Here is a 27,215-nt window from a genome sequence, read left to right on the forward strand (position 1 = left end):
CGGCGCGCTGTACGCCGAAGCGCGGAGCGAAATTCCATTTCCATGGAGAACTGTTTCTGATCGATTGAAATCTGTCGAGAATCATTTTTATACATTTTGCCTTGCTTGTGATTCCGGATTCAAGCGCGGGATTTCGGATTTTTGAAGTTTTGTAAAAATAATTTAAAACAGCAAAAAGATTGGAAGAGTATTGATATATTATTTTCGCTACGTCAAAATTATTAGTGAAAAGTATAAATTTAGCTCGCGTGCCTTGCGATCGATGCAAAAACTTTTTATTTTAGCAGCAATAACTGTTGCCGCGAAGTCATATTTCAAAACTGTATGATAATTGTTACCGCGGTTTCAAACTACCACCAGAATTTCAATTAAAAATGCGAACGAAATTGTAACAGAAGATGAAAACGCATACACAGATATATTAAACACCGCTTGAATGCGATGCCGGGGCAGACAGGAGCAAATGAAATAAACTACGTAATTAGATCCTGCTGGCAGACGATCGCGGGCTTTTTTACGGAGGAATATTAATATTTTCAGACGGAACCGGCGTCTCTCTAATAAAGTGTAACGCGCTTTCGCGCAGCGCTATCGACATTTAATTTCAGCCCGCCAGACTGGTGAAATATCATACTGCGCGTCGGCCAGAGCATCTCCGGCTCGTGAATTCAACTTGCCTTCTCTCGGTTTCGCGATAAAAGAGAGCGCGATAAAAGTTCCGCGGCCCCGTTGCGCCAGCGATATCATCGTTTCGAAAATAAGAATGCCTCGGTGCTCGGAGAAACAAGAAATCTGTATACCCGTTGTTCCCCCGGCGAAAGAGTAAACGACGAGAGCGGACCGAAAGTTTCCCGATAAATCGTACCGGGGAAGAATCGGCCGTGGACAGCTGGTTTCCTAGGGTGAAAAGGGTATAATAAATATTGATACTCTGCGGGAAAGGGATCGATCGATCCGGAAATCGGTTTCAAGAGAGAACGACGCCGTGGGACTCGGAGGGAACGAGTCTATTGACACGATGCAGCAAACGGTAATGGACAAGAAGCCGGCTTATATCAGGGGTACCCATAAGTAATCAATTATTTGCAAAGAATTTGTTTTCCATTTACTTCTGTACCGATCGTCGAAGAGGAAACACTTTTCGGTAAAGCAGCCTGTGTTCAACATATTCTAAAAAGTATAATTTTCTTTTACAACCCTGCAATAAAATGGCGGCGGCCGTACCTTCCGAGGTTCATATTCGTCATTGCGTACTTTTTCATGCGGCATTTAATGCAACGGTAACAACAAAGAAAATTTGCGATGTTTATGGAGATGTATTCAAGGTCAACAAGTGTCAACGTTGGTTCAGAAGGTTTGCTACTGTTGATTATGATCTCTCCGACAGGCCTCGAAGTGGACGACCAGTTGAATTTGATAATGACACCCTAAAATCTCTAGTGGAAGCTGATCCAAAATTAAGTATGCAAGAATTATCGAGAAGCCTTGGGTCCACATGGTCAACTATACAAAGGCACCTACACGAAACGGGAAAAGCATGTAGGCAAGGGATATGGGCGCCGCATCAATTATCCGAGACCAACGAGAATATTCATCGATCAATTTGCACTTGATTGCTATCCAGATTTCGTAGAGATCCATTTCTTAGCGGAATCGTTACCGGAGATGAAAAATGGATTCTTTATGATAACATGAAGCGTTCCAAGCAATGGCTTTCTGCAAATCAAACCGCAATATCAACCCCCAAACCCAGCTTATCACTCAGAAAGGTGTTACTGTGCATTTGGTGGGACTGTCGTGGCATAGTTCACTTTGAGTTGTTGAAACCTTGGAGAAACAGTTACTGCTGAGTTGTATTGTCAGCCATTACAACGGCTGTATTCAGAACTATTGAAAAAGAGGGCATCTTTAGTCCACAGAAAAGGTGTAACACTGCAAATTGACAATGCCCGGCCCCGTACAGCGAAACTCACTCAGGAAAAAATCAAAGAATTACAATGGGAAGTTTTACCGCAGCCCCGTACTCACCGGATATTGCTCCCTCTGATCTTTTCAGATCTCTGGAGCATTATTTAAGAAATAAAACATTCTGTAGAAGATGTTAGGAAACTTGAGTCATATTTTGCTTCGCGAATCCTGGATTTCTATAAGAGGGGGATTGGAAATTTGCTGGAAAGATGGCAAACTGTCCTTGATAATGATGAAATTAAAAAATAAAAACTTGAATTTACTACAAAGTTTGTTTTAGATTTCAAAATAATTGATTACTTATGCCCTAATATGTCCTCTCCGTCGAGCGCAATTTTTTTCCTCGTAAATCGTACATTTTTCCAAAGTCGTCGCGGGGACGAGTGCCACGGACTCGTCGATGAAAACCGAGATTCGTCCAGAACATCGCGAGTCGGGTCGAGTCGGGCCGAGTTCATGCATCCTCGGGAAACAAAGAGAGAGCGAGAGTACGGTGCCACGCAGCTTGTTGCAGCAGATTTCACTCGAAGTATATGCCGAACACACAGCACCAGGCGTATATGTGATTGTTCTCGAAAACGTAGCAGGAGTAGTTGTCGCGTTCCACGTCCCAGAGGCACTGGAAGCTCGCGTGAATGCTCTGATCGAGACGCTGAACGATGCTCACCTGCGCCACTATTTTGTATCTTGCAAGCGAGAAAGCACAATATTATTATGCGACCGCGATTCGAATAGGCGAGACCCGCTACGCAGATTTCGCCGAGCTAAACGCAGTGCCACGCGTGCAGAGTGCATTGCAACAACTCCCGGAATTTTTTCCAGACCCGTCGGTGGCACGATCTTCGATTTAGCAATTGCAATAGTTACCGTGGACCTCTAACTACATCTTGTATTAATTATATCGATTTCCGTCGAGTACTTTGATCATAACGCATTTTTAAGTCCAGTAGGTTTTCACGATTCTTTAAATGAAACGAACCCGTGAATACGGTTCAGTTTCTGAATTTTGTTAGGACGTATTAACAATACGATTTTTATTTTACCGATTGGGATGGTTAGTGTGGACGTTCAGCTTCATCCTGTATTAATCTTATCGATTTCCATCGAGTAGTTTGTTTATGACACATTTTGAATTTAGCACGTTATTTATGACTGCCACGACTTTTCTCTCAGGAAACAGAACCGCGAATAAGTTTTGTTCGGACGCAATTTTTGTCAGAGAAAAATTCAATTTGACAATTGGATCGATTAGCCTGAGCCTCTAGGTATTGTCAAAATGAATTTCGTCGAGTTCTACGAAGTTATTCGTTCATGCTGCGATTTAGTTCCAGCGACCATTTTGCAGCTGTCGCATTTCACGTGAAACAGAGAGCCACGACTGATTTCAAATGTAATGAAACTGCCGCAGAAACGTTTCGAACAACTTGCCAACCAGACCAAACATTCATTGTCTTTTTTCCCCCATCCCTCTAGTAAAAAGTATCCGCCCGATCTCGAACCGATTCGGAGCAAACCGGCAAAAAAAAAAGTCGAACAATACTGAACAAAATTGCGAACGACACGGGTCTCGGTTTTATTTCGTCCAGGAACTTTCCGAATGCACGATGCATGCGTGCACTGGCGCAGCGCCGATAGATTTGAATCTGTGTTCACCTGTCGTAATCCTTCTTGCTGATCGCCTTCTGCACGTCGGACCCAATGTCCTGGCATAGTTTCGCCGCCTGATGCGGATTATAGGCCGTCACCAGTGACAATCTATTCTCCATCGCCTCCTTAACCAACGCGTCGACCACCTCGATGTTGAAGCTGCAGAACGATTCGAGACGGTAGGTGTTTTGGTACTTGGGGATCTGTACGCGTGCGTTCGCCGGATAAAGGACGTTTCGATTAATCGTTTTTCGACCATCGTCGCCGTTTTTCACGGGAACAGTTTCGCGCTCAACGCGAGACGTTTAACGTACTTTCAATCGATCCCCTCGCTTGTGGAAGAACATACGACTCCCAACAGAGCCGACCATCGACACCCTCGACAGCAATCTCTTTTTTGTAGCCTGAAACATCGACGATTTTCACAGCTATGCCGAGATTTTACCGAACGGGCTTCATTAGACTGCGAATTTTATGCGTTCACGACGAAAGTTAGTAAAACACGGCGAAAACATGAGAATTTAGAAATACTGTCATATTGTTTTATTCAGAACTTTTAGAATTTAGAAATACTGCGATATTATGTTATTTAGAATTTTTAGAATTTGGAGATACTGTGATATCATATTATTTAGAATTTTCAGAATTTAGAAATACTGTTATATTATATTATTCAGAATTTGTAGAATTTAGAAATACTGTTATATTATATTATTCAGAATTTTTAGAATTTACAAAATATTGCTATATTATATTATTCAGAATTTTTAGAATTTAGAAATTCTGTTATATTATATTATCTAGAATTTTTAGAATTTACAAATACTGTGATATTATATTATTTAGAATTTTTTAAATTTAGAAATACTGTTATATTATTTTATTCAGAACTTTTAGAATTTAGAAATACTGTGATATTCTATAATTTAGAATTTTTAGAATTTAGTAATATTGCCACATTATATTATTTAGAATTTTTAGAATTTAGAAATACTGTTATATTGTATTATTCAGAACTTTTAGAATTTAGAAATACTGTGATATTATATTATCTAGAATTTTTAGAATTTAGAAATACTGTGATATTATATTATCTAGAATTTTTAGAATTTACAAATACTGTTATGTTATATTATTTAGAATTTTTAGAATTTACAAATACTGTTATATCATATTACTTAGCATTTTCAGAATTTCGAAATATGTACTGTTACACTGAAGAATAAAACTGAGTCCACACTGTTTGAAACAACATAACTTTTTTAGAATTAGGTCAAATGACTTGCATGTTATTGAGAAGTTATAAGGATTAGTTTATTAGACGAGGCGAAAACAATTTTTGAAAGAAAAATTTGAATTAGTCGGAATCGCCAGAGAAATAGTAAAAATTGATTTTTCCAACGTTTTTATCTGTGCCTTGAAAATTTGAGACGTGTTTTATTCACTCGAATAAATTATATCCATGCTGAAAATTTCACAAATTTTGAATAATCCGTTTACGAGTTATAAACGATGAAATATAAGGAAAATTGCCGTTTTTTACGATTTTCGACTTGTAATCGCACTTTTATAACTCGTAAACGAATAAAACACATGTTTTAAATTTTCAATACAGAACGATAAAATTATTTAAAAATATTGTCGCATCGTTCTCAACTCTGCAAACTCACTAAAAAAGACATAAACGTCTATGTTTCTCCTGTACCTTGCAATCAATACAACCTTTATTTTGTATAAAAATTCCCAGCCTTCATAAATGTTCCGAATAATTACCGATCGTTCCGCCGACGAGCTTGTAGTTACGCTTCTGTCCATTTTTTACCGATCTCTGGCAAATTTAAGATTTTTCAGACGAATAACGGCAACAACATCCGTTCACTATTCGATCCAATTAGCGTATCGCGACGACCATTCCGAAAAAATTCAACGCATGTCTGTCTCCGAGTTCGACTGTTCGATAACTCGTACGTCGTACGTACAATGCCTCTGTATGAAACGATATATGGACTGTGCCTTTTGTTTCGAATATGACGACTCGTTCTCGGCTGACTTCGCTTTCGCAGTACCGTAGTCGAGTGCAAAAGAGTTTCGTTCTAGCGTGGTTTCGATAGATTTCGCTTCGGACCATTATCTTTTCAAGTTGATCGAAAAATATCCGAGAAAATGGTAACCGGGCTCTCCGATTTCTTCACGCGTCGTTTAAACACGTCCAAAAGTCTGCAATTCTGTTAAAAATTATATCGCTGAGAGGGTTCGCAGAAGAATTTTATGCAAAAAATGTCCACATGACTTTTACGTTTGAAACAGGAAAAATTTTCAAAGCAGCTAAATCCAAAAATATCGTGCTGGTGCTGTAGGTCTCGGCTGTTTCAATCATTGTTTAACCCTTTGCACTCGAAGCTATTTTAACTCCAAAACGAAACATTTCTTCGGACCCAGAATATTTCCCTTCTATATATTTTTTTTTTTTCATGTTATACATACGAAAATGGTACAATTTACTTTACTAAATTTAACACTAGGTTTACGGGACCCGTCAAAATGACGGATTCTAATATTTTTAATTTACGATTATTGAGATTGTGAAGATGGAATTACTCAACAAATTTATTTCTTTACGTATATATTATCTAAAAGATGGCTAAAAAACTTGAATAGACACATTCTTCTTATTATTATAAAGTAATGTAAAATATTCACTTTTAGTGCTCCGCAAACCTAGTGTTAATAATGTAAAATATATTCTGAATAATGATACAGCAATTTTCAGTGCAATTTTTAACACAGTTGTGTTCAGGAAAGACTAGAATCATCCTATGTAAGAAATATCCGCACAACTTGAATGTTTAAAACTGGAAAAATCGTTGAAGTAACTAAATCGAATGAAACGTCCTAAAAGAATATCCTGTCGTATTTGGGACAGTCTGCAGTCCCATTTCACATAAAAAAAGTCCGCATAATGTTTCCGTATAAAGCAGGAGAAATGTTTAACGGAGCAAAATCGCCTAATACCCACCTTACGCGTTAACAGTGCCACTTCGAACACTGTTCAAACACGCTTAAACTTTCGTAATGTCTTTAAAAAAATATATATACTATCCTATTCAGTGCAGTCTGTAGAATGATTCCGCGGCGAGAAGTATTTAAATAGCCTCGAACCGCGAGAAATCCTCGCAGTTGTAGCGAACGTAGCTTCCTCTTCAAAGTTGAAGCACAATGGCGACAAAATAAGCGTCGAACGACGACGTGACCATTGACAAGCCTGGCGGTTCTTATCGGATCGAGCGGCGAATAAAATGAGAATCGCGTCTTCGTAAAAAGTTCGACTGGATCTCTCGATAAATCCCGACGGGTCAAAGTTTCGAGGAAGTCGGAAAGAAAAGAGAACGGAATGGCACGCGGCGGGGGTTGGTAATTCGGAATCGCGATAACAGAGCCGTTCGAGCTCGTTAACGTCGACCGGGGACAAACTTACCTATTGAATCCGCTCGCATAACAATACCAACAATTCCGGCCGGATTCCTGTTGTCCTCTCATGACCGGGGTTCTCGCGTTAATTCCGGCGCGGCGAACTCGATCGTTTCGAGTAACGAACGCCGCGCCGCCATGCCCCGGATGCGTCTTACAATTTCCATTCGGCGAGATTGAAACAGCGACGGAGGGGCACAGAGGGGAAGGGAAATCCTTTCGAGTGATATTCAACTAGAAAAAAAACGCACCGTTTGCGGGAGCTGCGCAGGGACACAATGGCGGTGAGAGGCTAGGTATTCAAACACGGGGCTGCGATTCGCAGTTTAATAAAACACGCTGTTATATTTCATCATTCTTTTGCGCTCGTTTCTCTTTACAGGAAACGAACAAACTTGCAGATCCGCCGGCGATTCCGGCGGCCGAATCGTGATCGCGAGGGTCCGCGAGAAAAGAAAAGAGTTCAATTTCATCGAGATAATAATTTCGCCCAGGCTATGCAGCGGCGAGCGAAAAGTTTCCTCGGGTGTGTATATTGTGCACGGTGGCTGTGCTGGAAATTCTAGCGGAATTGTAGATTTTCGTTTTCCTCGGATCGACTGGTTCGTTCCTTTTTCTCGTGGACTCCTTCGGTTCGTTTCCTTGGCCGTTCGCCTCGCTGGAAACGACTTCCGGAATCGGTAAAACAGTTCGAGAAAGCTGTCCGGCTCCGCGGCGAGTAGGCCGATCAATCTTTGGGAAACGATGCACAGGATAGAACGCCTCTCGGAAGTCGATCGGAGGCGGAAACGTTGCTTCACCGTAACGTTCTGTCCACCAGTAGGAGCAGGCTGAACAGAATCGCTCTTCTATTCGCGTTGCCGGTGCCACCGTGCTGCATCGCCGCAGGATGTTCACCTGGAAGAACACATACTCGCCGGTGTTCCGTTCGTTCAGAAGGATCGTGAAAAGAAGAATTGTAAAAAGAGTCGTCGCGACGATTTATCGTTGTCGGACGACCCGTTGCAACCTTTCCGCGCTCCCTTGCGAATATAAACGATCTTAGTTGCTGCTACGATTTTTAAACGCGAGAAAACACCCGACGCCCGTAGGCGTCCTCCTCCTCGAATGGTTAATAAAACGGGACTGTAAAAGGAGGAGCGCAGTCTTCTCGGAATTTTCCAAGAAGGAAACTTTGTAATCCGGAAAATTGGAATCTCTTGTTGTTTAAGGGCTGCTCGTATTTAACCGAGTTCATTTTGCAGATCGGGAAACTATTATCCGAGGAGAGTTCAGAGATGAAATCCGCAAGATGAAACTTTGTTTATATTTTTCCGACTCGAGATGACATTATTATATTACGCCGCGTCGTCGAGATCGAGTTAAAGGAGAATTTAGTGGAGTCGAGCAAATAGGATTGGCGAGAAAAAATTCACGGTCTGTTTTATTCCCGGCGGAAAATCTGGGCGCATCAAAAGTTATAAAGCTTGATAACGATCTATCGAGAGTTCTGTTGAACGAAAAAGAGGAACGCGCGAGGTAAGGTGATAAATTCGAACGTTAGACAAACCTAGACCGGAAGCGCTGCCATAAAATCGTTCAACGAGAGGAACATTCCTTTAGGATCGTTATGGGCTCGAAGCTAAACCACGAATTTATATCCTCACCGTTTAACACGTGAATCATGACGCTGGCTGGAGCCACCTTGTTCGAAGCACAGGTGTAATTTCCACTGTCGTTGAGCAGAGCACGGGTTATCAACAGCTTGCTGGTGGTGCCGTTTTTACCTTTCTCCGTTTCCAGAGAAACGCCACCCCTGTCGAACGTAAAGATAGTGATACGAGGACGGGACACGTGACTCTTCTTCTCAAGTGTACTTTCTTCGGAGTACACGGAATCGGCTGGGGCGAAAGGAGAGCAAACAGAACGAACGAAACGGGAGCAAAGTTACGCGAGACGTGGACGCACCTTGGACCATCGAAATCGATCGCTGTACCAGCATGATACCACGTCACATTGCTCGGAGGAATGTCCTGAGTGTCCACGATGCAAGTTAAACCGATCGTGCTGCCCTTCTTCACGTAGACTTCTTCCGGCCCGGTGATCTTTGCTTGAACGTCTTCGTCGATGCAAACAAATAAATGATGTGAACCGATCTCTGGGAATCCGGGTACGGGGGAAACTCACCTAAAACTTTTAGTACAATTGCCCTGTGGATCTTGGGCTCCGTGTTCACTTGGCACTCGTAGATCCCGGTGTCCCGGGGTTGCGCGTAATCTATTTGCAAGTTCCACTCGTCGTTGTCCAAATCGCCGACTATCGTGAACCTCGCGTCGCTCGTGTAGGTCGTGGACATGGACGTCAGGATGTGCAGATCCCTTTTGCGAATCCAGGACACCTGGTGCAGTTCTCGGTGTTTGCAATTCGTTTATGTTAAACCTATCGCAATCGGCCTAACGACCGGTCCTACAGGTAATTGACCAACACGCTGCGGATTTTATGCGTTTATGAGACAAAAATAGGCACGTACTTACAGTTTAAAGCAGTGAACGCATTAAGGGGGTATTCTGGTGTAGACCTTCATTTTTCTGATCTTTTTAGGGAATTTTTTACAAATAAAATGTAAGTTTCTTAGGCCATTTGCATCATAAGGAAATATGGAAAGAAGGCCTTTATGACCAAACTTCTTTTTTATTAGATTTAAATACAAAAATGACTACAAGTGAAAGAACTTCATATTTCAGCATTATAAGAAAAAATAAATTGATGCAAATGGGTTAATATCGGTATTTTGGATACATATTTATTTATTGTCTACGAATGTTCACAATTCTTTTTAAGTAAGAATGATCGAAACTGACGAAGTTACATGTCGTTGAATAAGATTCGTTTAAAAGAAATTTTCTTTAAGAAATCGAAAGGTTTCTTGATTAGTATGATGGTGATTATGGTGTGAACCAGAATTATAGAAAAAGGAAATGTTTCTTATTTTTCTTAGCTCGCTAAATATGAAAAATGTAAGAAAATCAGCGTTCAAAATTGAAAGTGCCATTTTGTAAATTTTCACTCTTTTTTCATTCTGGTTCATACCATAATCACAATCATACTAATTTTTTTGATTTTTTTTTTTAACGATCGGAATCGTGTCAGCCTTTTTTTTAAACGAACCTTGTTCAACGACATGTAACTCCGTCAGTTTTGATCATTTTCTCTCGAAAAAAATTGTGAATATTCGTAGAATATAGATAAATATGTATGCAAAATGCCGATATTAAGAAAGTTATATTTTTTTGCGAAAAATTCCCCAAAAAGATCAGGAAAATGAAAGTTTAGTCCCTTAAAAGAATTCAAGGACGTCGGTGTAAGAACAAAGAAAATTTTAAAGCAGTCTAGTAGTCAAATAGGCGTCCTTTAACACTTCGAGTGCCCAATCGGAAGCCTAAAAAAGTGTAATCAAAGTAATTTATTTAGCGAAATGAAAATTTAAAAGATGAGATACTGAAAGTAACCATTTCTGGGAGACGTGGCACTCGAAGTATTAAAATCGAAGAACCTTTTTGAAACGAACGACTCGACAGATTTTGAGAAGCTAGAACTGCCAGCGTAGAAACAAACAAATCTGTTTTTCTAGATGAAGTGAAAGTTTTGCAACAATTGCGCTTAATTGGAATTCCAAGGAAAATAGTGACTCGCTGTTTCGAACTTTAGAATGATGGCAAAAGTAGAGTTTCCGGTTCACGATAGTAAAACGGACGCCGCCCGCCCGATAAAAGCAACTAATTGCAATTCCTCGATTTACATCTGATTGAAATTGTTTCGAAACTCGCAGGCATCGCAAACTAACGGGTTTCGCTGCCGAAACACAGGACTCACGGTTCTGTTCCCCAAATTCTTGACGCGGCACAACAGCACAACAGTTTGCCCGACAACGGCGGTCACTTTTTGAGTTGGATCTTTGTAGAAAGTGGTCCTCCTCGTCCCCCGATGCGTCCGCCGTTCGGTCCTGCCGATCTCATCTTCGAATCGTTGCGCCGCTAAAATTTAAGGCGCCGGTTAACAGAATTTTTCATTCCCGCCGTTCTGATCATTCCGAGCCGGAAATTCGCATCAATCAAACCGGAAGATGCTGCTCCAAATGCTCATGAACGATCTACATATTTATGATCTTCGCTTGAATACAATTGAAATTATTAGTCCTTTCCACTTCGTTCAGGAAAACGAGACGAAAGCTCCAGATCGAATATCGACGATTCTTTTCGCGATTCTACCTTGGTTCCGATGATCGGAGGCCGGTTCGGCGCGTAACAGGTGACATCCGATTCCGAGCAGTATAAGAGCCATGCCGTGGAACGGTGCCATTTTTTACCTAGGGAATACTTTCATTTTTCTACTCCCCGATAACTGTGCTCTCCGAAACGATTTTATCGGCGATTCCAGTGGCGTTCCTCGAAGGATACACTCCGTTCCTCGTTCCCCATTTCCCGTGGAACTCGCGGATTTATGTCCTCCGGGAATTAATCCGTTTCCCAAGAGAAACGGTAAACGATTAGAGATCCCGACGATACGGTTGACATCGCGCAGAAACGCGCCGTTTCGTTTTGAACTGTGTTGAACGACATTCTTTCGGGAAACGATGAAAAAAAAAAGTAAGATAGTTTCGGCGGGAAGTTGAGAACGCGACGACACGCGAATGATACTTGAGAACGACGCGCGCCGGGAGCGTTCGGAACACTGAAAGCTCTTCCAGTTCTGGAGAAGATGGTAATGCGAAAACGTGAACGCGCTGGCGCCTCGCGATGGCTACGCGATTGCGCGATTCCACGGAAAATACCAAAGTACGCACTGGGTGTCCGATTTTAATGTGTGTATGAATTATTTCTATAGTTCATTGATTCCACCTTTGTCATGTCGAAAATGCCGGAGGAAGAATTCCTTGGAAGATATCTGCTGCATTAGCTTGGACATTTTTCTACGAGAAAATTTAAGGTCACATCATTAAAAAAATTAAGTCACTCTGTATCTCCGGTGCTCTCAGTTATTACCTACCTAGGGCTATCTAGGGCTACCTAGGACTACCTAGCACTAAGTACTTGGGACTCCTTACAGCCGCCTGCGGCTGCGTAAAGCTTCTTACAACTGTCTAGGGTTACTTACAGCTGCCTAGGGCTGCCTGGAACTTCCTAGGGCTACCTAGAACTACCTAGGGTTGTCTAGGACTACTTAGCACTCCTTACAACCGCTTCGTTCTTACATTACAAATAAAACTTGTTCGCATGAACAGAGACAAATAGGGTGCTCTCACGACCGGGGTTTCTGTGTCCCCATTATAGTGCTGCCCTCTAGTCTTATTTTTAGCCTGGATCAGATCCTACATCATCTTTAGCATGGATCAGAACCTCCATCATCGTTTAGCCTGGATCAGAACCTTCAACATTTTTCGCATGGATCGGAGCGACTAATTTTTCGGGTATGAAAGAGGACGGTAAATGAAGAAGAAAGAGAAGCAGAGAGTGGAAAGTTGAAAGACTGGCGTGAACTCAAATCAAACGCAATGTGAACGTAATGACCTATAGGCGCTTTGGATGCCTCGGGCTCACAGCCCCAGCCGTGAGTGAGCCCCTGAGGGACCTCCGATCGGAGGAATACCAATTTGATGCCAAAAATGTTAATTTTAAGGATAGGAACTTTTTGAAAGTCCGAAAGCAATTTTAGAAATCCAGAAATAAGAATTATGACGGTATTCGATGAATGTACGCGTATTTTAAGAAACTGTATATTTGAATTGATACTTACAAAGAGCTGCTGAAAGTGAGCCGAAGTAAACGAAGAAAGCATTCAAGAACCTCTGGCACACCCCGAGCTAGCTTAAGGTAGGCCAAGGAATTTATAATTGACCCTTGGTCCACCCTAAGCTAGCTAAAGGTAGACCAAGGTAGACAAGTGTAGGCCAGGGTAGCTCTGGAGGACCTCTGATCTTCGTTATTTTTAGTAAAAAAAAAATGTTTCAGGAAGGCAATGTTTGGTTCAGTGAAGCATTTATTGCGACGGAGAAGTTTGTTTTCTCCAGGTCATACTTTCCAATATTTAAAGGTCATCGCCTTTTTTGATAGAATAAGGTAATTTAATTTTTGTGACATTATAGCTATGAAAAGACAAATTCATCCATGTATAATATGTTGACCTTCAAATGACCTACGGAGGAGTTATTCTTCAAAAAGCATAACTTAACGTACGGAGACCATGTTTGTGTTTACCGTACTCCACTAGGGTTTCGTTTATGTGAACACCGAAACATTGTCGAAAGTTTTATTTAAATATTCATCAAACTATGTACCAAAGACTAAAGTATTATATTTATTTATAAAGTATTATAATTATCATTTTTTTCGCATTTTTGCTTAGCTTACCCATCATGCCTCCCCTTTCCGTTTTATATGACACGGATTGCACAACGCACTAGAAAATGATCGGGAACACTCTCGGACGTTTATGTAAGAAATTCACGGTAAAATCACGGTAAACGTAGAAGTTGCACCCACGCAGAATGATGCGAGGATCATTAAAAGCATCGTTGCGAGCACGCGACAGCAAGTCTCCGGGCACAGGGTGATCATTGTCGCTTACATCGATCCAGTATCTACGGCCATCGATCAATTACAAGGATATACATATGTAAAAAAAAAAGAAATATTCTTGCGCGCACGCTCGTAATATAGAGAACGGCCCGGTGATCTCCTCGGATCGAAGGAGAATCTTCTTCTTCTTCTTTTGACTCGTCTCCTTGAGCCGTTCTCCCTACCAGAGACTGTTGCTCTTTCGGCAATTAGCATAAACGATCGGTTTACGTAACTGTGGCGGTTTTCTTTCCACGCTTTTGTACAGATTTTCTATTGCTCTGCGGTTAGGGTTAGAGTATGGTAATGATTTTCGATGCTCTACGCAAAAGAATTTTTAAGAACTTTGGAATTAATATTTACCGGGAAGGCCGAACTGATACGATCTGGCTACGAACATTATTTCTCACGTCAACGGCACTGAATACATTTGCAAGATTTAAATGTTATGCTGATTCTACCAAAAAAACATGTTTCGATCTCCGTGAAAACATTACCGCGCACACTGTCATCGCATAATTAAAGGCCACGATTTAGTAATATTCTGCGATAAAAAAATGACTAAAGGTTAAAAATAATCCATGGAAGGAAGGGTGTATCGTTGCAAAGATTTCATAGAAATCGTCAATGTAATCAATTCGTGTGGATAAATGTCGCATTTATATTAGTTAGATAAACTATACATTACAAAATCTTCTTTATAACAGAGAATTTCATTGTAATAGGAGAAAGTCAATTGGGCGTTATTAAAACATAAAATAGTAATGGTCATTTATTGACAGAATATTTAAATTGACCAAAAATTGCATATATCAAATAAGTACCAGACTATCGTTTATTTCTTTCGTCACACAATTTAAAAGGATTAAAATTAAAAATTTGGAAAGTACACACCTCCAATTTCGAATTTACCAGAAAGATGACAGGCAAAATATCTCCTAAAGTAATAATTTTTTTACGTAAATAGCTCGATGCTTTTCAGTCGAAAATGTCAAGTTTCGCTCAGGGCATTCAAAAATATACGATTCCATTAAAAAAAAGAAACGCGTATAACCTTCACGTGACCTTTACGCGTCCGTCTATGAAGAAACTGTTTACCCCAACCTGTGAACCCCTGAAAACCGTTCCCTTCTTATCTAAACTATTTTGTTTGTTCATGTAATTTTCATTTCATGATTAAAATCGGTCACCCCGTGTACATGTATGAAGCGATTTGAATCGATTGCTCCGGGCAACCGTAATATACTAAACTGCAGCGGCTGAGCTTTATGGAAAGTTGCTTGCCCATTGTCTCATCCTCGTCTGGCATTCCCGGCGAGGATTCGAAGAAGATGCGGCCGTGGTGAAACCACGGTTTTCGCCGTCGGTTACTCTTCCTCGAATTCCTGTCTGACATTCACCGGTTGCTTCTTTGTCGGTCATCGTTCTGCCACCGCCACCCAGCCAATGCCACACGACGATTTCGACACCATTGCGGCAGAAATTTCGGCTGTGGTACGGCAGGAGGGGGCAGAATTCGTGTCGAAATCTGTGTATATAATCCGCCTGGACCAGCATCGAATCAGTATCGTGATCTAACACAACTCTTCAGTTCTCTCATCTTCCTCGAGAAGCCCAACGAAAAACCCAACCATGAAGCTGGTGCGTGCAAACATTGTCTGCTGACGTTTTTCTTTATTTTTTTATTACCGGACGTCGAGTGTATTTGGTATACAATATCGAAGAAGACTCGGGATTCTTCTCGTCTACGATCGCGATACAATTGCCAGTGATTCGAGGAGCAACACGGTGTGCGATTAACGTGCACTGGTATCGTCGAAGACGCGACAATACGCGGCGTAATTACTTAGTAGACCCGGTATTATAAATTAAATTTGTGAGAAAATTGCTCTCTCTCGTTCGAACGCAAATACGCTGTTAATCGATTTCAAGTAAATCCGGATCCATCGCGAAAATTATCGAGCTTGCAGTGCTGGTCCGAAGACGTAGACGAGCGTTAGTGTGTTCACGTGTTATGCTATTTTGTATTGCATCATTGTATTCGCGACAATCGTCGGTTACCGGATGTTACATCTTGTTACCTTCTTGTTGTATTCGTGCAGATTCTTTTCGTTACGTCGATACCGGTAATCGCCGTGTATGGTTTAAGAATTAGCATTGGCTTAACGAGATTTCTACGACAGCAATGCCCACGCCGCTGAATTCTGATCGAGGTGTTAATCATTTGACTTTCTTCGTAGATCCTCGCTGTCGCCCTTTTCGTCGCCGCCGCATACGCCGCCCCCCTCGAGAACGACGTAGTGCTGCTGAAAGAAGTACCTTCTGACAACATCGGCGTCGGTGGTTACAGCTATGGCTACGAATTGTCCAATGGCCAGACCCACCAGGAAACCGCTGACGTAATTAACCAAGGAACCGAACACGAGGCCCTCGCTGTTCGCGGCAGCTTCAGCTGGGTTGACCCGCACACCAACATCAGATACAACGTCGACTATGTTGCCGACGAAACCGGTTTCCACCCCAAAGGAGAACACATTCCCGCCTAAATTGTATATGACCTAGCTTGAATAAATTTTCCATTCAAATCTTTCGTTTCCGATTCACTCGCCGATTTTCTCCGAATCATCTATTACCTAGACCGCATTTATACACACGGGCATTAATTAAGCATTCGACACGCGAACTTAGTTATCTGAACGCGCAAACGTTTCCGGAAACCAAACTCGCTTTCATTCTGTACACCGTTCTGCGTTATTGCATCCCACGTAATTGAAAGTACGACATTTTGTACACTTTTCTTGGGTCAGTGATCGTTCCGGTCTTAAACAGGATGATTCAGCTAAGCGAGCCTCCTGGATTACTTGTAAACTATTTGGAATATTAAAAAAATGGTCGAAACGAAAATCGTATGGTTTTAACGCTTACCCCTTTCACTTGCTATGAAAATTTGGAGCGTCTTGCCCTAGGCGCTAGGATTTTATTAAAATATTCGTTCATCCTTTTTAGTAAATACACCGTCGTCGTTAATGACCAAGATGTCGGAGCGACGTTAAAGAAAGAAAAAAGAAGAAGAATTGCTAACTCAAACGGATGTAAACTTATTCCGTGACCAATTACAATCAATCTTACTACGAGATATCTCGTCTCTAATTGGTTAAACCATAGTGTGTAGTTGTTTGATATGACCGCTACGTAGATATTTCTAAATGTTCCACGTTTTTTACAATATTTATTCGAGTATAACAATCGTTTATTACGAGTATAACAATTGGTGCAAATGCACGCGATATGTAGCTACCCAATAATGGCAACAATGGTGCGGTCCGGCGGCCCGCAGGCATTCGGGACAAAAATCATAACTTCTAAACTAATCAATTTTCGACACAAGTACCTTGATACTTTTCTTAAACACAATGCAAGAATATATTGATTTGCATAAAAAAAAATTATATGATTTCATAACAAATCAGCATGTTGTCACCTTTATTTTTTGTCGAATAAAAGCTTTTATGCAAATTTTCATTAACATAATTTATGGTCAGCTGAATACTGAGTAACTTTTGCTGGAAATATTTTTACAATATGTTATCTAATAATAAAAAATAGTAGATGAAATAAAGAAACGTTTTATTGTAAATATATGTAAGAAATAAGAAATACATCCCACACACTAAAGTTATTTGATTAGTATGTTTAAGTGTTTAATATTGCGGCCCGCGCGTGGTACGATTAGGTTTCCATTTTTGGCCCACTATAGTCCGCGGTTGCTCGTCGCTCGGTTAAAGCGATCTTATTTTTTTACGGGATTATCCTAATCTACAACAATGTTCGAAGAATATCTATTACTCGCAAGTAACATAAACGTTATATTATTAATTAAAACGTAAACATCAAAGAGGAAGATCGGTACTTGAAAATCTTGAAAAACGAAAGAATAACGATTTTTCGGAATAAAAATTTGAAAATTATGTATCATTTAATGCCACGAGAATTGTAAATATTTTTGTTATAAATTATTATGTTTGTTTAGTCTTTTCGCTGTGATTTATTTCGCTTACGTATATTTACATTGAAAACCAATAAGAAATAATTATGCAATTTTTTTCCTTGGTAAAACGAAGAGGGAGAGATTATAAATGTATAACGATGTTCCACGAAGTGTCAATTTCACCTATTACCACAGAGAGTTCGATGATGCTACACCGTGAAGATGATTACGTCTCTGACAAGGACAGTTTCGTAATGATTCGTGTCGTAAAGGATCGTCAGATCGTACATAACCGGTTTCTCCCGATTCATCTCTAAACGAGATTTTGAAATCGATTATTCTTCCGGTGTCCCACTCAGAATCTCTACTAGGTATTCTTAGCAGCAGACATCGATTAAGAATCTAATGTTCAATTAGAAGCTGAAATGTCGATCAGCGCTTCATAAGCGAATTTATGAATGACACATCGTTATATACATATATGTATAATGTACAGTGGATCCAGAAAGTGTTCGAACATTAAATTGCAGATTCTCGAAAAATTGTCTACGTTTGAACTGTAATAATTTCGTTAAAATAAATAGTACAACAATAAAATTCCACTCATTTTCGAACTTACAGCCGTTTCTTTCGTAGAGCATCCTCCATTGTTTCCTGGGATAATTTTGCATGATACGGCACAGGGTTTCCCAAAGTGCGGCCCGCGAATTATATTTTTGAAATGTGTTAATAAAGAGTTTGCAACAAAAAGTAATTATTGTCATAAATAAAATCGATTATACCATAAAATTAGTATAAATCTTTCCCTTATGTCTGACTTTTTACCTTTTCCTTTTTTTTTTACAATTTTAGAATTTACAATTTTCTCCACCCAGCTAAAACGTCGGGAACCTATGATGTAGCAGATAAAAACCTGAGGACACGTTTTTGGTCGAAAATGCTACGAATTGAATCGTCTATCAAAACCATGAAAAAATTCGTTGTCCGAATGAATATGTATATAGCCTCCTCTCTACAACGATTCATAAAAACTTGATCTACGATTTTTTTTTGGTTGTTTTATAGAATACAAATGAGGAACACATCTGGTCGTGTAAAAACCTTCACGGTGCACCTTATAAATAATACATGTACATGTCATAGCATTGTTGATAATACACCTTTCATTCAAAACTTGAATCAATCGGAAGTAAATAGGAAGCTACAATCTTCAAATCTGTGGTGGATTCAGTCATAAGAATAATTTTCTAATCTTTTTCATGGACGTTTCAATTTGTAAGATTTTTTGCTAAAAAAGTGTCTTCAGTTTCCTAGTCGCAGTGTCATGTAAAAGTATGGTAGACAAGTAGGAACGATGGATTATAAAATTGCAGGTGTTTAGTTTTAAAATGAGTCGAAATTTATTGTCGCACGGTGATTTTTTACGAAATTATCGCAGTTTAAATATTGACAATTCTTCGAGAATGAGAAATACTTTTTCCCCCTTTTCCTTTTTCAAATACTTTTTGAGTCCAGTGTACATCGCGAATGCTACTCTACAGATTACTGTGTTCTAATGGCTACTTCCAACAATAAGATTAATGGAACCTTTTCTGCGTGCGTCGCGCATCGAAGAAGTGGTACAGGGACGAGGAGGAAAAAAAATGATAGAAAGCTTAAAAGTTAGAGTTTCGTCGATGTGACTGGCAAAAAATCTTCGAAATTAACATTTACGTTAGATGTCTCTATACTGATAGTGACGTACTGATTTTCTAATCGAATTTATGTGTTTCTATTTTTAACTCCTATTTATAAAAGTAATATTATGAATTTATAATGTTATAACTAATAAAAGTCATAGTAACCGGAATGAAAATCAACTCTGTTTATGGAAAGTCGTATCTAGCTTCAAATAATTATTCTTGAATAATTTTGCGATTAAAATGACTCGACAATATTTCAAAAGATTTCTATCAATCATAGTTCGCCAACATCGGTTTGTGAACTGAAATAGTAGTCACTGATTTATGCCTTAAATCATGCCTTGCGAAATAATGTCTTTCATTAAATAATGTTATTTTATAATATATTTTCAATTCCCTTATATCCTATATGTATGTATAGTTATCAGTTTCTTACAGTTACTGCAGATGGTAGATTAAATTAGGATATTAATGTATAGAAAGTTTATATTGTTTTTACGTTGGAATAATATTTGAAATTTTGAAATTCGAATAGGAAGAAAAGATGCTACCATTTATACTTGTTTATTATGGCGTGATTTCTGCACAAGTAAGTGTAGTTCTAAATTTTGTACTGAACACAAATGTCATCAGTACATTGAAATCGAATGTTATCCAGGTATGATGACTGAATTTTTTAAAATGACTGAAACAGATGAAATCCTATACAAAACCGAAAACTTCAATTTCGCCGGAGGCTCGCACAGGTGTATAATGAAGGTCGACTCATCAACGATTCTGTCTCTAGTTTATCGAGGGAAAGTGAAAGGTGAATTTATCGTGGATTCGGGCAAATTTTGGCAGGAGGAGAACCACTATAAAATTGCAGGCATCTTTGAGAAATCACATCAGTCTTCCAAACGAGACTAGCCGCACACATCCACTTCCAAAATGAAAACCGTACGTATCACCGAGGATAACAGAGTTTCCTATTTTATGGTGTTCCTACTATTAACAGTGAATTGATTTTTTACAAATCCGAAATATTTTCATAAATACTTCTATAAAATAAATTATAGATTCACATTTATCGTGTTCTCTATATTCTGTAAACATGACCAACTTATTTTGTATTATCTAGCCCTACGTTTGAGACAAAATAGCTGTGAAGTATAATAAATAGATATAATAATGTTTGATTCTTTCTAGATTATTGTCTTCGCTGCCCTCGTCGCCATTGCTCTGGCTGCTCCCGCCGTACAACAACCGCAAGTTGAACTCGTTCAAGAGACTCCGTCCGACAATATTGGTCTCGGCAACTACAATTATGGTTTCCAACTTTCCGACGGTTCATTCAAACAAGAAACAGCTGAATTAGTTAATGGCGGCACCGATGGCCAATTCCTCAAAGTTCAAGGCAGCTACTCTTTCGTCGACCCAGCTACCAACGTTGCCTACACCGTTAAATATGTTGCTGACGAGAATGGTTTCCACCCTGAGGGAGAGCATCTTGGTCGCGTCTAAATTTGTTCAAAACACTGTCGACTGATCTTGCGAATAACGTGCCAACTGCCATACCGGAACATGTAATCAGTTCCACCCCCACTGGAACAGAAGCTCAACTTACTTTAACATCTTCTATCGAAGACATTTGTATATAACGTTTCTTCACCGATATCGAATCTTGTACAATAATTTTGTTAATGTTGAATAAAGCAGAGTTGAAGAAGTTATGAGACATTATTTTTCATCTTTATAGGAAAAATGATTGGAACCCCGTGTTGTTTATCTTCATTATAAAAAGAAGACCTTGACGGTCACAAACAAATCTAACAAATCGATTTTTGAAAAATTGTAACAATTCTCAAGCTAGAATAGATTTTTTACCAAGAAGAATTGTAGCAATTCTCAAGCTAAAATTTTGTATATGCATCGTTGTTGAATTGACAGTGTCAACATACATATGTACCAGAGGAGCTCCTCTCTGTGTGTACATATGTATTTATCTGACTATTTATAGCTGTGATAACGACAATCCTTATCTAAATGCAAGAAGAAATATGTGTAGTATTGATTGTTTAAAATTCAGAAAGTTTCATGTTTAACATAAAATTACTGAATTTACGAAACAGTACAGCGGCAATTATTTGAAAGAAGAGGCGGAAACATTTGAATTGTTTGGACTTAAGCACCATCTAGAGATGATTTAGACAAACATGTGTACAAACGACTCCGCGTAATCGTCGTGTCGTGTTTGACACGTTGAATCCCGTACAGTACCGTATGTACATTTGAACTATTACAATGTGAACAGTTTTTACGTTTGTTTTCATAAAATTCGTTGACTGAACTACCAAGTCTGAAAACTTGATATTATACGGATCCTGACAATGTCTTTCGTAAACGTTGACATGACTTTCGGCAATGTAATTATTTAACAAACTTTTTCTACTACGTGTCGTTTAAGGTTAGGATCAGCCAGGGGATCTGTGCGATATGACTGAATAACTATAAATTTAACTATGCCGAAATTTCGAATGCTTCCGCGGACATCGCGGATTGTGGCATTATGCTCCGCCGCGAATTTTATAAACGCGGCGGATCGAGTTATAATGCCTATTGCGATCGTCACAATGACCGAAGAGTATAAGTGGAGTTTATATTGGCAAGGTTGGATACTTTCTGCTTTTGCCTTTGGTTATTTTACTAGTCAGGTACAATGGAATATTCAATATTTATATTATGCATTGGAGGCTACAGCCATTGGGATATCATTGCTAGTTACCATATTGTAATGCTTGTCTAAAAATATCTTTTTTGAATCAGATTATTGGTGCAAATACAGCGAGTCGTTTTGGAAGCAAAACGGTACTAATGTTCGCAGTTTTATTATGGTCTATTAGTACAATTATAACTCCGATTCTGGTACAGTCAGTTCCATTACTCATTATATGTAGAGTGGTCCTAGGGTTGGGAGAGGGTTTAGGTAAAGTAAAGTTTCTCATGATCAAATTATATCCTACATTTTCGACATGCTTTTATGTAGCGTCATCTGACTTCATTTTGTACCATGATTTGTAATATATCTTGTATATAACATTATATTGTTTTTAGGTCTACCAGTTATTTTTCACTTGTTCGCTCATACTGTTCCTGTAGAGGAACGGTCTCGTGCATTTGGGTATCATGTGGCTGCTGGTTCAGTTGGACAAGTAGTTGCATCTATTGTAGGTGTAACTTTTCTATAACTTAATTTTGCTTCATAGGTTGGTTCAAGTGATTTCAATTAAGAAACTTTTTTTCAGTTGTGTTCGCGTGTAGCATGGCAAACTGGATTTTATTTATTCGGAGGAATTGGAATTGTATGGTCACTTTTATGGTTATTACTTTATCAAGAAACAAACTCTCAGGATGAAATTCCTTTATTTGTACCCAAGGTAGATATACCTTATTCAGTTGAAATTAAAAAGTATAATAAACTTGAATCTAATCAAAATTTTGATTGATTTTGAGGTGGCGCAGAATAGGAGTTTGCGGTGGACTGAATTTATCACTCATTGGCCTTTGTGGGCACTGTACATAGCACATTTTGCAATGAATTGGAGTAATTATATAATAATGCAATGGTTGCCAACTTACCTGGCAAGAAATTTGTCTGCTAATAAAGAAAGTATTAGTTTGACAGCTCTTCCATATATTGTGAATTCTCTTGTTGGAATCGGTAGGTGTCAACTAACAAGGAAACGATGCATAAATATGTATCCAGACCTAAGAATCTTATCATAATGAACTTTTCTATTAACATCGATTATACGAATGATTAAAATGAATTTATTTACAGTTGCTGGTCACAGCGCCGATAATCTTATACAGAAGAGGTGGACTGTTTTATCTGTAAGAAGATTAATGACAAATATAGGTTTAATAGGGCCTGGTGCATTTTTATTAGCATTTTGTGCCGTGGATAATGTACTTTCTGCAGTAATGTTAGTATAAAAATTCATTTCAAGAAAGAGTTGTACAGCACATAAAATTTGTATCATCCGTTATAACTTTTTGTTTATTGTAGCTTTGTTTCAATATCCATGGGACTTTGTGCGTGTAATGCTGCTGGCCATCTTAGTAATCATGCAGACGTGGCACCAAATCATGCAGGAATCACATTTGCAGTTTCTAATACTATCGTATGTTTCAGTTGTCTTTTATATAAAAAAAAAACACCACGATGACAGTTGAGAAAGTTGTACGTACTTTGAAACAAATTTGTTCAAACAAATACATAAGTTTCAGATTAGCATTGCATTGCATTGTTTTCTAGAACTACTTTGATACTGTTGGTGCACTTTCGCAATGTTAATTTAATTTTGGAAAATACAAAGAAGACAGGAGATAGATTCTTTAAACTTTCATTGTGGTGTTTCTTTCCCACCGATGCTGCAATATAGAAAACAAATTACTGTTCACTTTCAGGCGACAATACCGGGTATTTTATGTGGACCATTGACGGCTGAATTAGTGACAGCTTCGCATGGTCGTTGGATGCCTGTTTTTGTATTGGCAGCGGCAATCAATTTCACAGGAGCCATCATATACCAAAGTCATAGTTCAGCACTTCCTGTATTGTGATATGCTCCGATGAAAAACAAACTCACAAGTGTTTATCGTCGAAGTCAACGAAATTGTACAGTCGATAAAAACTTGCCACGAAAACGTACCTTCAGATCGTGTTCGTTGCACACGATTTTTTTAAAACAAATTTCTATCGTGAATACAGGGCACTAGCATGCACTTTTGTACATCACGCATCGTTTAGCTGAAAACATATCAAAATACAAGGCATGTACACTGTAAGCAAGTTTCGTACTGTTGTTATTCAGTAAGCACTCGTCTCAACGTTAGAGCAGTTTAAAGTGGGATTTCCTATGCAACCAGTCGCAAGCGTCAAGATGTATATGCGTTCGTCGTTTGCAGCTAGACACAGTGCTGCATGCGGGTGATAGTTTAATTAAGCGTGAAAAACGTGTGTTTGTTGTGTTATTGTTTATTAAAAGAAAAGGCCGAAATGAACCAAAACTTATTACTGTCGTTGTTTAATAACATTGTGTATTATAATTGTAACACAAATGTATTACCGTCCATGTGTAGCACAACGTCTAGCCGCCAACAACGTTTGTATCTAGTGACTTAGGAAATCTCGCTTTTATTCGTTACGAATAGTGCCATAATTTTATGCACATGGAGGAATTGGTGATAATTATTTAGGACAGATCTCGTCGATTTTGTTAACCAAGGAAATATGTTATTAAAGACATCATTCTGAACAACTTATACCTATACGCGTTACCGCCGCTCGACATTAGTTTCCGTAGTATTCACGAGGAACTCAGATTCTGTTGTTGTTAACCTTCGATTTATGATTGTAAATTAATATTTTTACATTGTACAGATAAATGTAATCACCCCGTTGCGTCGTTCCACAACTTCTTCCCACCTTTTTGGTAAAGATTCTTAACTTTTCATTTGTTTTTATAGATCTGACATTAGTAAATTTTTTCTGGCTAAACATATCCTAGACATGAAGTTTCTGATTCTAATACTTTGTAATTACTATAAACGTGTCATTGTTAATATCTTGCGAGTAGTCTTGAATCGCTATAAATATAGTTATAAGGTAAGTTCGAAAAAGTTTTTTGCAAATATTAAGACCGATAGACGGTAACATGTAGGTACAGTAGATCTTCGCAGTTCGAACATAATCTGTTCCAGGAGGTCGTTCGAAATGTTTGAATCTCGAATTATGTTCTCCCATTTGGAATAATGTGAATTTAAGGGTGAGGCCTCGAGCAAGCGTTGAAACGGCGAACCAATTTTGTTTTCCTTTCTTCTTAGCTCTCATTAGGCTTGTCTGACAAATGACTCTGCTTCTTTTTTCGAACTACGCGTTTCTGGTCGAATTTAAAAACGGATGTTTTCACTCGATCTCGGAATCGTTCGAACCTTGAATGTCTACTGTATAAGGAAAAATTGTTCAGAATCATGCTCCTGATAACATATGCCAAGGTCAGGGTCATCGAAACATCCTCCCCTAAACGTAAGTTTTACCATGATTTTTTTTAATTTGTATGTCTTTTTACCAACACGAAAAAGATATATTGTGATACGTATGTATAAAAGATAACGAAGTTCTCGTTTTTCATATAGGGAAAAAATGTATATTCTGTAAAACATAGACTTATACATATATATACTATGCCTATACATGTATGTATAAAAAAGAAAGAAATTTAACTTTCACATGCTACGTTTAAAGTTTATTGACCATGAAAATCGCTACACAACATCGTGAGACATCATCGGGTATTATCAATATTAATCCACGGATCTAGGTCAAAGGGCCCCCTCCACGGTGAAAAAACTAAAAACAATTTAAATAAAAAACTTAAGGAAAAATAAATTATACAAAAATTGCTGGTATTTGAGTTAATTTGGGTTAATTGGGTAGGCCCCCAAACTGAGTTAACCCAGGGCCCCAAAATTAACGGTCCGTCGCTGTCCACAGCATCTCTACAGGAATGAGATTCAATGACTGACCAGACCATTTTGCGATATTAAATTTTTCGTTCTTCAAAAATGTTTGCATAACACGAGCTATACGCTTTCCTCTGGATCGATGAAGATCTGTAAATGGAAGTTCACCTTGAATTTCAAGGTCAAATTCTTTTTTATTGCATCGTATTTTACTCACCACAAGGATAAAAATTTTAAAGAAACCGTGGGTTGAAACTCATTTGCAAAAAAATATAAAAATTCCATTGGTTGCCGAGTTCATTATTTTCGTAGCTTTTCCATAGTTTACAAAAGAATCAATAAATAATCTGGAACTACCATTGTACAGGATGTGGCCAGGCGGGTGTTCAAATCGAAAAGGGGATGACCCTACGTGTAAAAATAAGTCGGAAAAAAGGAATCAAATTTTTCATTAGACGCCCCATTTTCGAGAAAATGGAGTTTGAAAATGCAGCAGACGCGTGCGCCATTGGATGCAGGAATCGTCTGATCATGACCAACCAATTCTACTTACTGCATGTACTAAACTGAAACACACGAACTCGACGATTTTCTCGAAAAAGAGGCGTCAAACGATAAAATGTTATTCCTTCTTTTCGACTGATGTTTACATGTAGAATGATTAGACGAAACTTCAAATAATTGTCTTCTTTACAAATCTCCCTAAACATTGATAATTTGGGGAACTTTCACTTCCTCTACTATCAACAGAATTTGGAACTTTCTCTTCAAACAACGAATATTTAGTGTATTTACGACTTCCATTTCCATTATGTTAATGTACCGAGAATTAAATCTGTCTCAAAAAGTGAAAAGGTATTAAGCAATCACTTAATCAATGATTCTACATTGTATATAAAGTCTCACTGCAGCTTTAAAAGTGTCATAGAATAATAATCATTTTATTCAATTTTAATCATATATCATTTTTATACATACCTAATCCTTTATGAAGACTCCACGATAAAAGTGTAACTACGAGCCTATAAATTTTAATAAACTGATTTATTGTCTGTTTTTTATACAATACGGTTTCCTAGTGTCCTCATTTACATATTACTGATTCACGAGCGTACTTTCCTTTTCTTCTTGCTTACTCTCAAAAGATAACACTTTTGTATGTCGAAACAGGGTCGGCACACAGAGATCCAGGAAAGTGAATCGTCGATCTATTTGAGCTGACGGCCGGTATTTGAGTTGACATATCGTTTCGTCAGTTTGTTGTAAAAATGAAGAGAGGTGACCGCATTTCGACGTAAACGGATGCCAACTTTTCACCCATCAGAGCTTCTAGAAGCGTTCATGTTCCGATGCACTTTCGTA

General features: G+C 38.8%; 5 protein-coding genes across 6 annotated transcripts; 3 read left to right on the forward strand and 2 right to left on the reverse strand.

The window, feature by feature from the left end:
- Positions 1-2,488: 2,488 nt before the first annotated feature.
- On the reverse strand, positions 2,489-4,028 carry LOC143352222 (dynein light chain Tctex-type 5). The gene is made up of 3 exons (XM_076784551.1): positions 3,930-4,028; positions 3,622-3,818; positions 2,489-2,654 (listed from the first exon to the last, which is right to left on the reverse strand). Exons 1-3 carry the CDS (start codon positions 4,026-4,028, stop codon positions 2,489-2,491), a joined length of 462 nt encoding a protein of 153 aa, XP_076640666.1.
- A 3,487-nt stretch (positions 4,029-7,515) lies between these two features.
- On the reverse strand, positions 7,516-11,883 carry LOC143352275 (kin of IRRE-like protein 1). The gene is made up of 6 exons (XM_076784603.1): positions 11,331-11,883; positions 10,936-11,096; positions 9,250-9,460; positions 9,031-9,181; positions 8,730-8,878; positions 7,516-7,980 (listed from the first exon to the last, which is right to left on the reverse strand). Exons 1-6 carry the CDS (start codon positions 11,419-11,421, stop codon positions 7,880-7,882), a joined length of 864 nt encoding a protein of 287 aa, XP_076640718.1. The 5' UTR covers positions 11,422-11,883; the 3' UTR covers positions 7,516-7,879.
- A 3,354-nt stretch (positions 11,884-15,237) lies between these two features.
- LOC143352276 (flexible cuticle protein 12-like) lies at positions 15,238-16,222 on the forward strand. The gene is made up of 2 exons (XM_076784604.1): positions 15,238-15,317; positions 15,917-16,222. Exons 1-2 carry the CDS (start codon positions 15,309-15,311, stop codon positions 16,220-16,222), a joined length of 315 nt encoding a protein of 104 aa, XP_076640719.1. The 5' UTR covers positions 15,238-15,308.
- Positions 16,223-20,276: 4,054 nt separating this feature from the next.
- On the forward strand, positions 20,277-20,849 carry LOC143352277 (endocuticle structural protein SgAbd-6-like). The gene is made up of 2 exons (XM_076784605.1): positions 20,277-20,285; positions 20,535-20,849. Exons 1-2 carry the CDS (start codon positions 20,277-20,279, stop codon positions 20,847-20,849), a joined length of 324 nt encoding a protein of 107 aa, XP_076640720.1.
- A 655-nt stretch (positions 20,850-21,504) lies between these two features.
- Positions 21,505-25,627, forward strand: LOC143352846 (uncharacterized). 2 transcript variants are annotated; one of them, XR_013082011.1, is made up of 9 exons: positions 21,505-22,039; positions 22,152-22,311; positions 22,440-22,552; positions 22,631-22,762; positions 22,839-23,046; positions 23,167-23,311; positions 23,395-23,509; positions 23,796-24,285; positions 24,336-25,627. XR_013082011.1 is itself a non-coding variant. In XM_076785754.1 (8 exons), the coding sequence occupies exons 1-8, from the start codon at positions 21,848-21,850 to the stop codon at positions 23,949-23,951; spliced, it is 1,221 nt and encodes a 406-aa protein (XP_076641869.1). In that variant the 5' UTR covers positions 21,505-21,847; the 3' UTR covers positions 23,952-25,627. The 2 variants fall into 2 exon arrangements, 1 of the variants encoding a protein (XP_076641869.1); XM_076785754.1 differs by having other exon boundaries at positions 23,796-25,627.
- The last annotated feature ends 1,588 nt before the right edge of the window (positions 25,628-27,215 follow it).

This window comes from Halictus rubicundus, chromosome 3 (genome assembly GCF_050948215.1).
Source record: "Halictus rubicundus isolate RS-2024b chromosome 3, iyHalRubi1_principal, whole genome shotgun sequence".
Lineage (NCBI taxonomy): Eukaryota > Metazoa > Arthropoda > Insecta > Hymenoptera > Halictidae > Halictus > Halictus rubicundus.

What these genes read in the sequence shown, in the direction of transcription:
- LOC143352846 (XM_076785754.1), top strand. Translation starts at nt 21,848, where the DNA reads ATGCCGAAATTTCGAATGCTTCCGCGGACATCGCGGATTGTGGCATTA. An exon ending in TTGGTTATTTTACTAGTCAG is followed by an intron (nt 22,040 to 22,151) that starts GTACAATGGAAT and finishes TTTTTGAATCAG; the next exon opens with ATTATTGGTGCAAATACAGC. An exon ending in AATGTACTTTCTGCAGTAAT is followed by an intron (nt 23,312 to 23,394) that starts GTTAGTATAAAA and finishes TGTTTATTGTAG; the next exon opens with CTTTGTTTCAATATCCATGG.
- LOC143352275 (XM_076784603.1), bottom strand. Translation starts at nt 11,421, where the DNA reads ATGGCACCGTTCCACGGCATGGCTCTTATACTGCTCGGAATCGGATGT. An exon ending in CTCCGATCATCGGAACCAAG is followed by an intron (nt 11,097 to 11,330) that starts GTAGAATCGCGA and finishes CTTAAATTTTAG; the next exon opens with CGGCGCAACGATTCGAAGAT. An exon ending in ATCGATTTCGATGGTCCAAG is followed by an intron (nt 8,879 to 9,030) that starts GTGCGTCCACGT and finishes TACGTTCGACAG; the next exon opens with GGGTGGCGTTTCTCTGGAAA.
- LOC143352222 (XM_076784551.1), bottom strand. Translation starts at nt 4,028, where the DNA reads ATGTTTCAGGCTACAAAAAAGAGATTGCTGTCGAGGGTGTCGATGGTC. An exon ending in AGCGAGGGGATCGATTGAAA is followed by an intron (nt 3,819 to 3,929) that starts GTACGTTAAACG and finishes GCACGCGTACAG; the next exon opens with ATCCCCAAGTACCAAAACAC. An exon ending in AGCAAGAAGGATTACGACAG is followed by an intron (nt 2,655 to 3,621) that starts GTGAACACAGAT and finishes CTCGCTTGCAAG; the next exon opens with ATACAAAATAGTGGCGCAGG.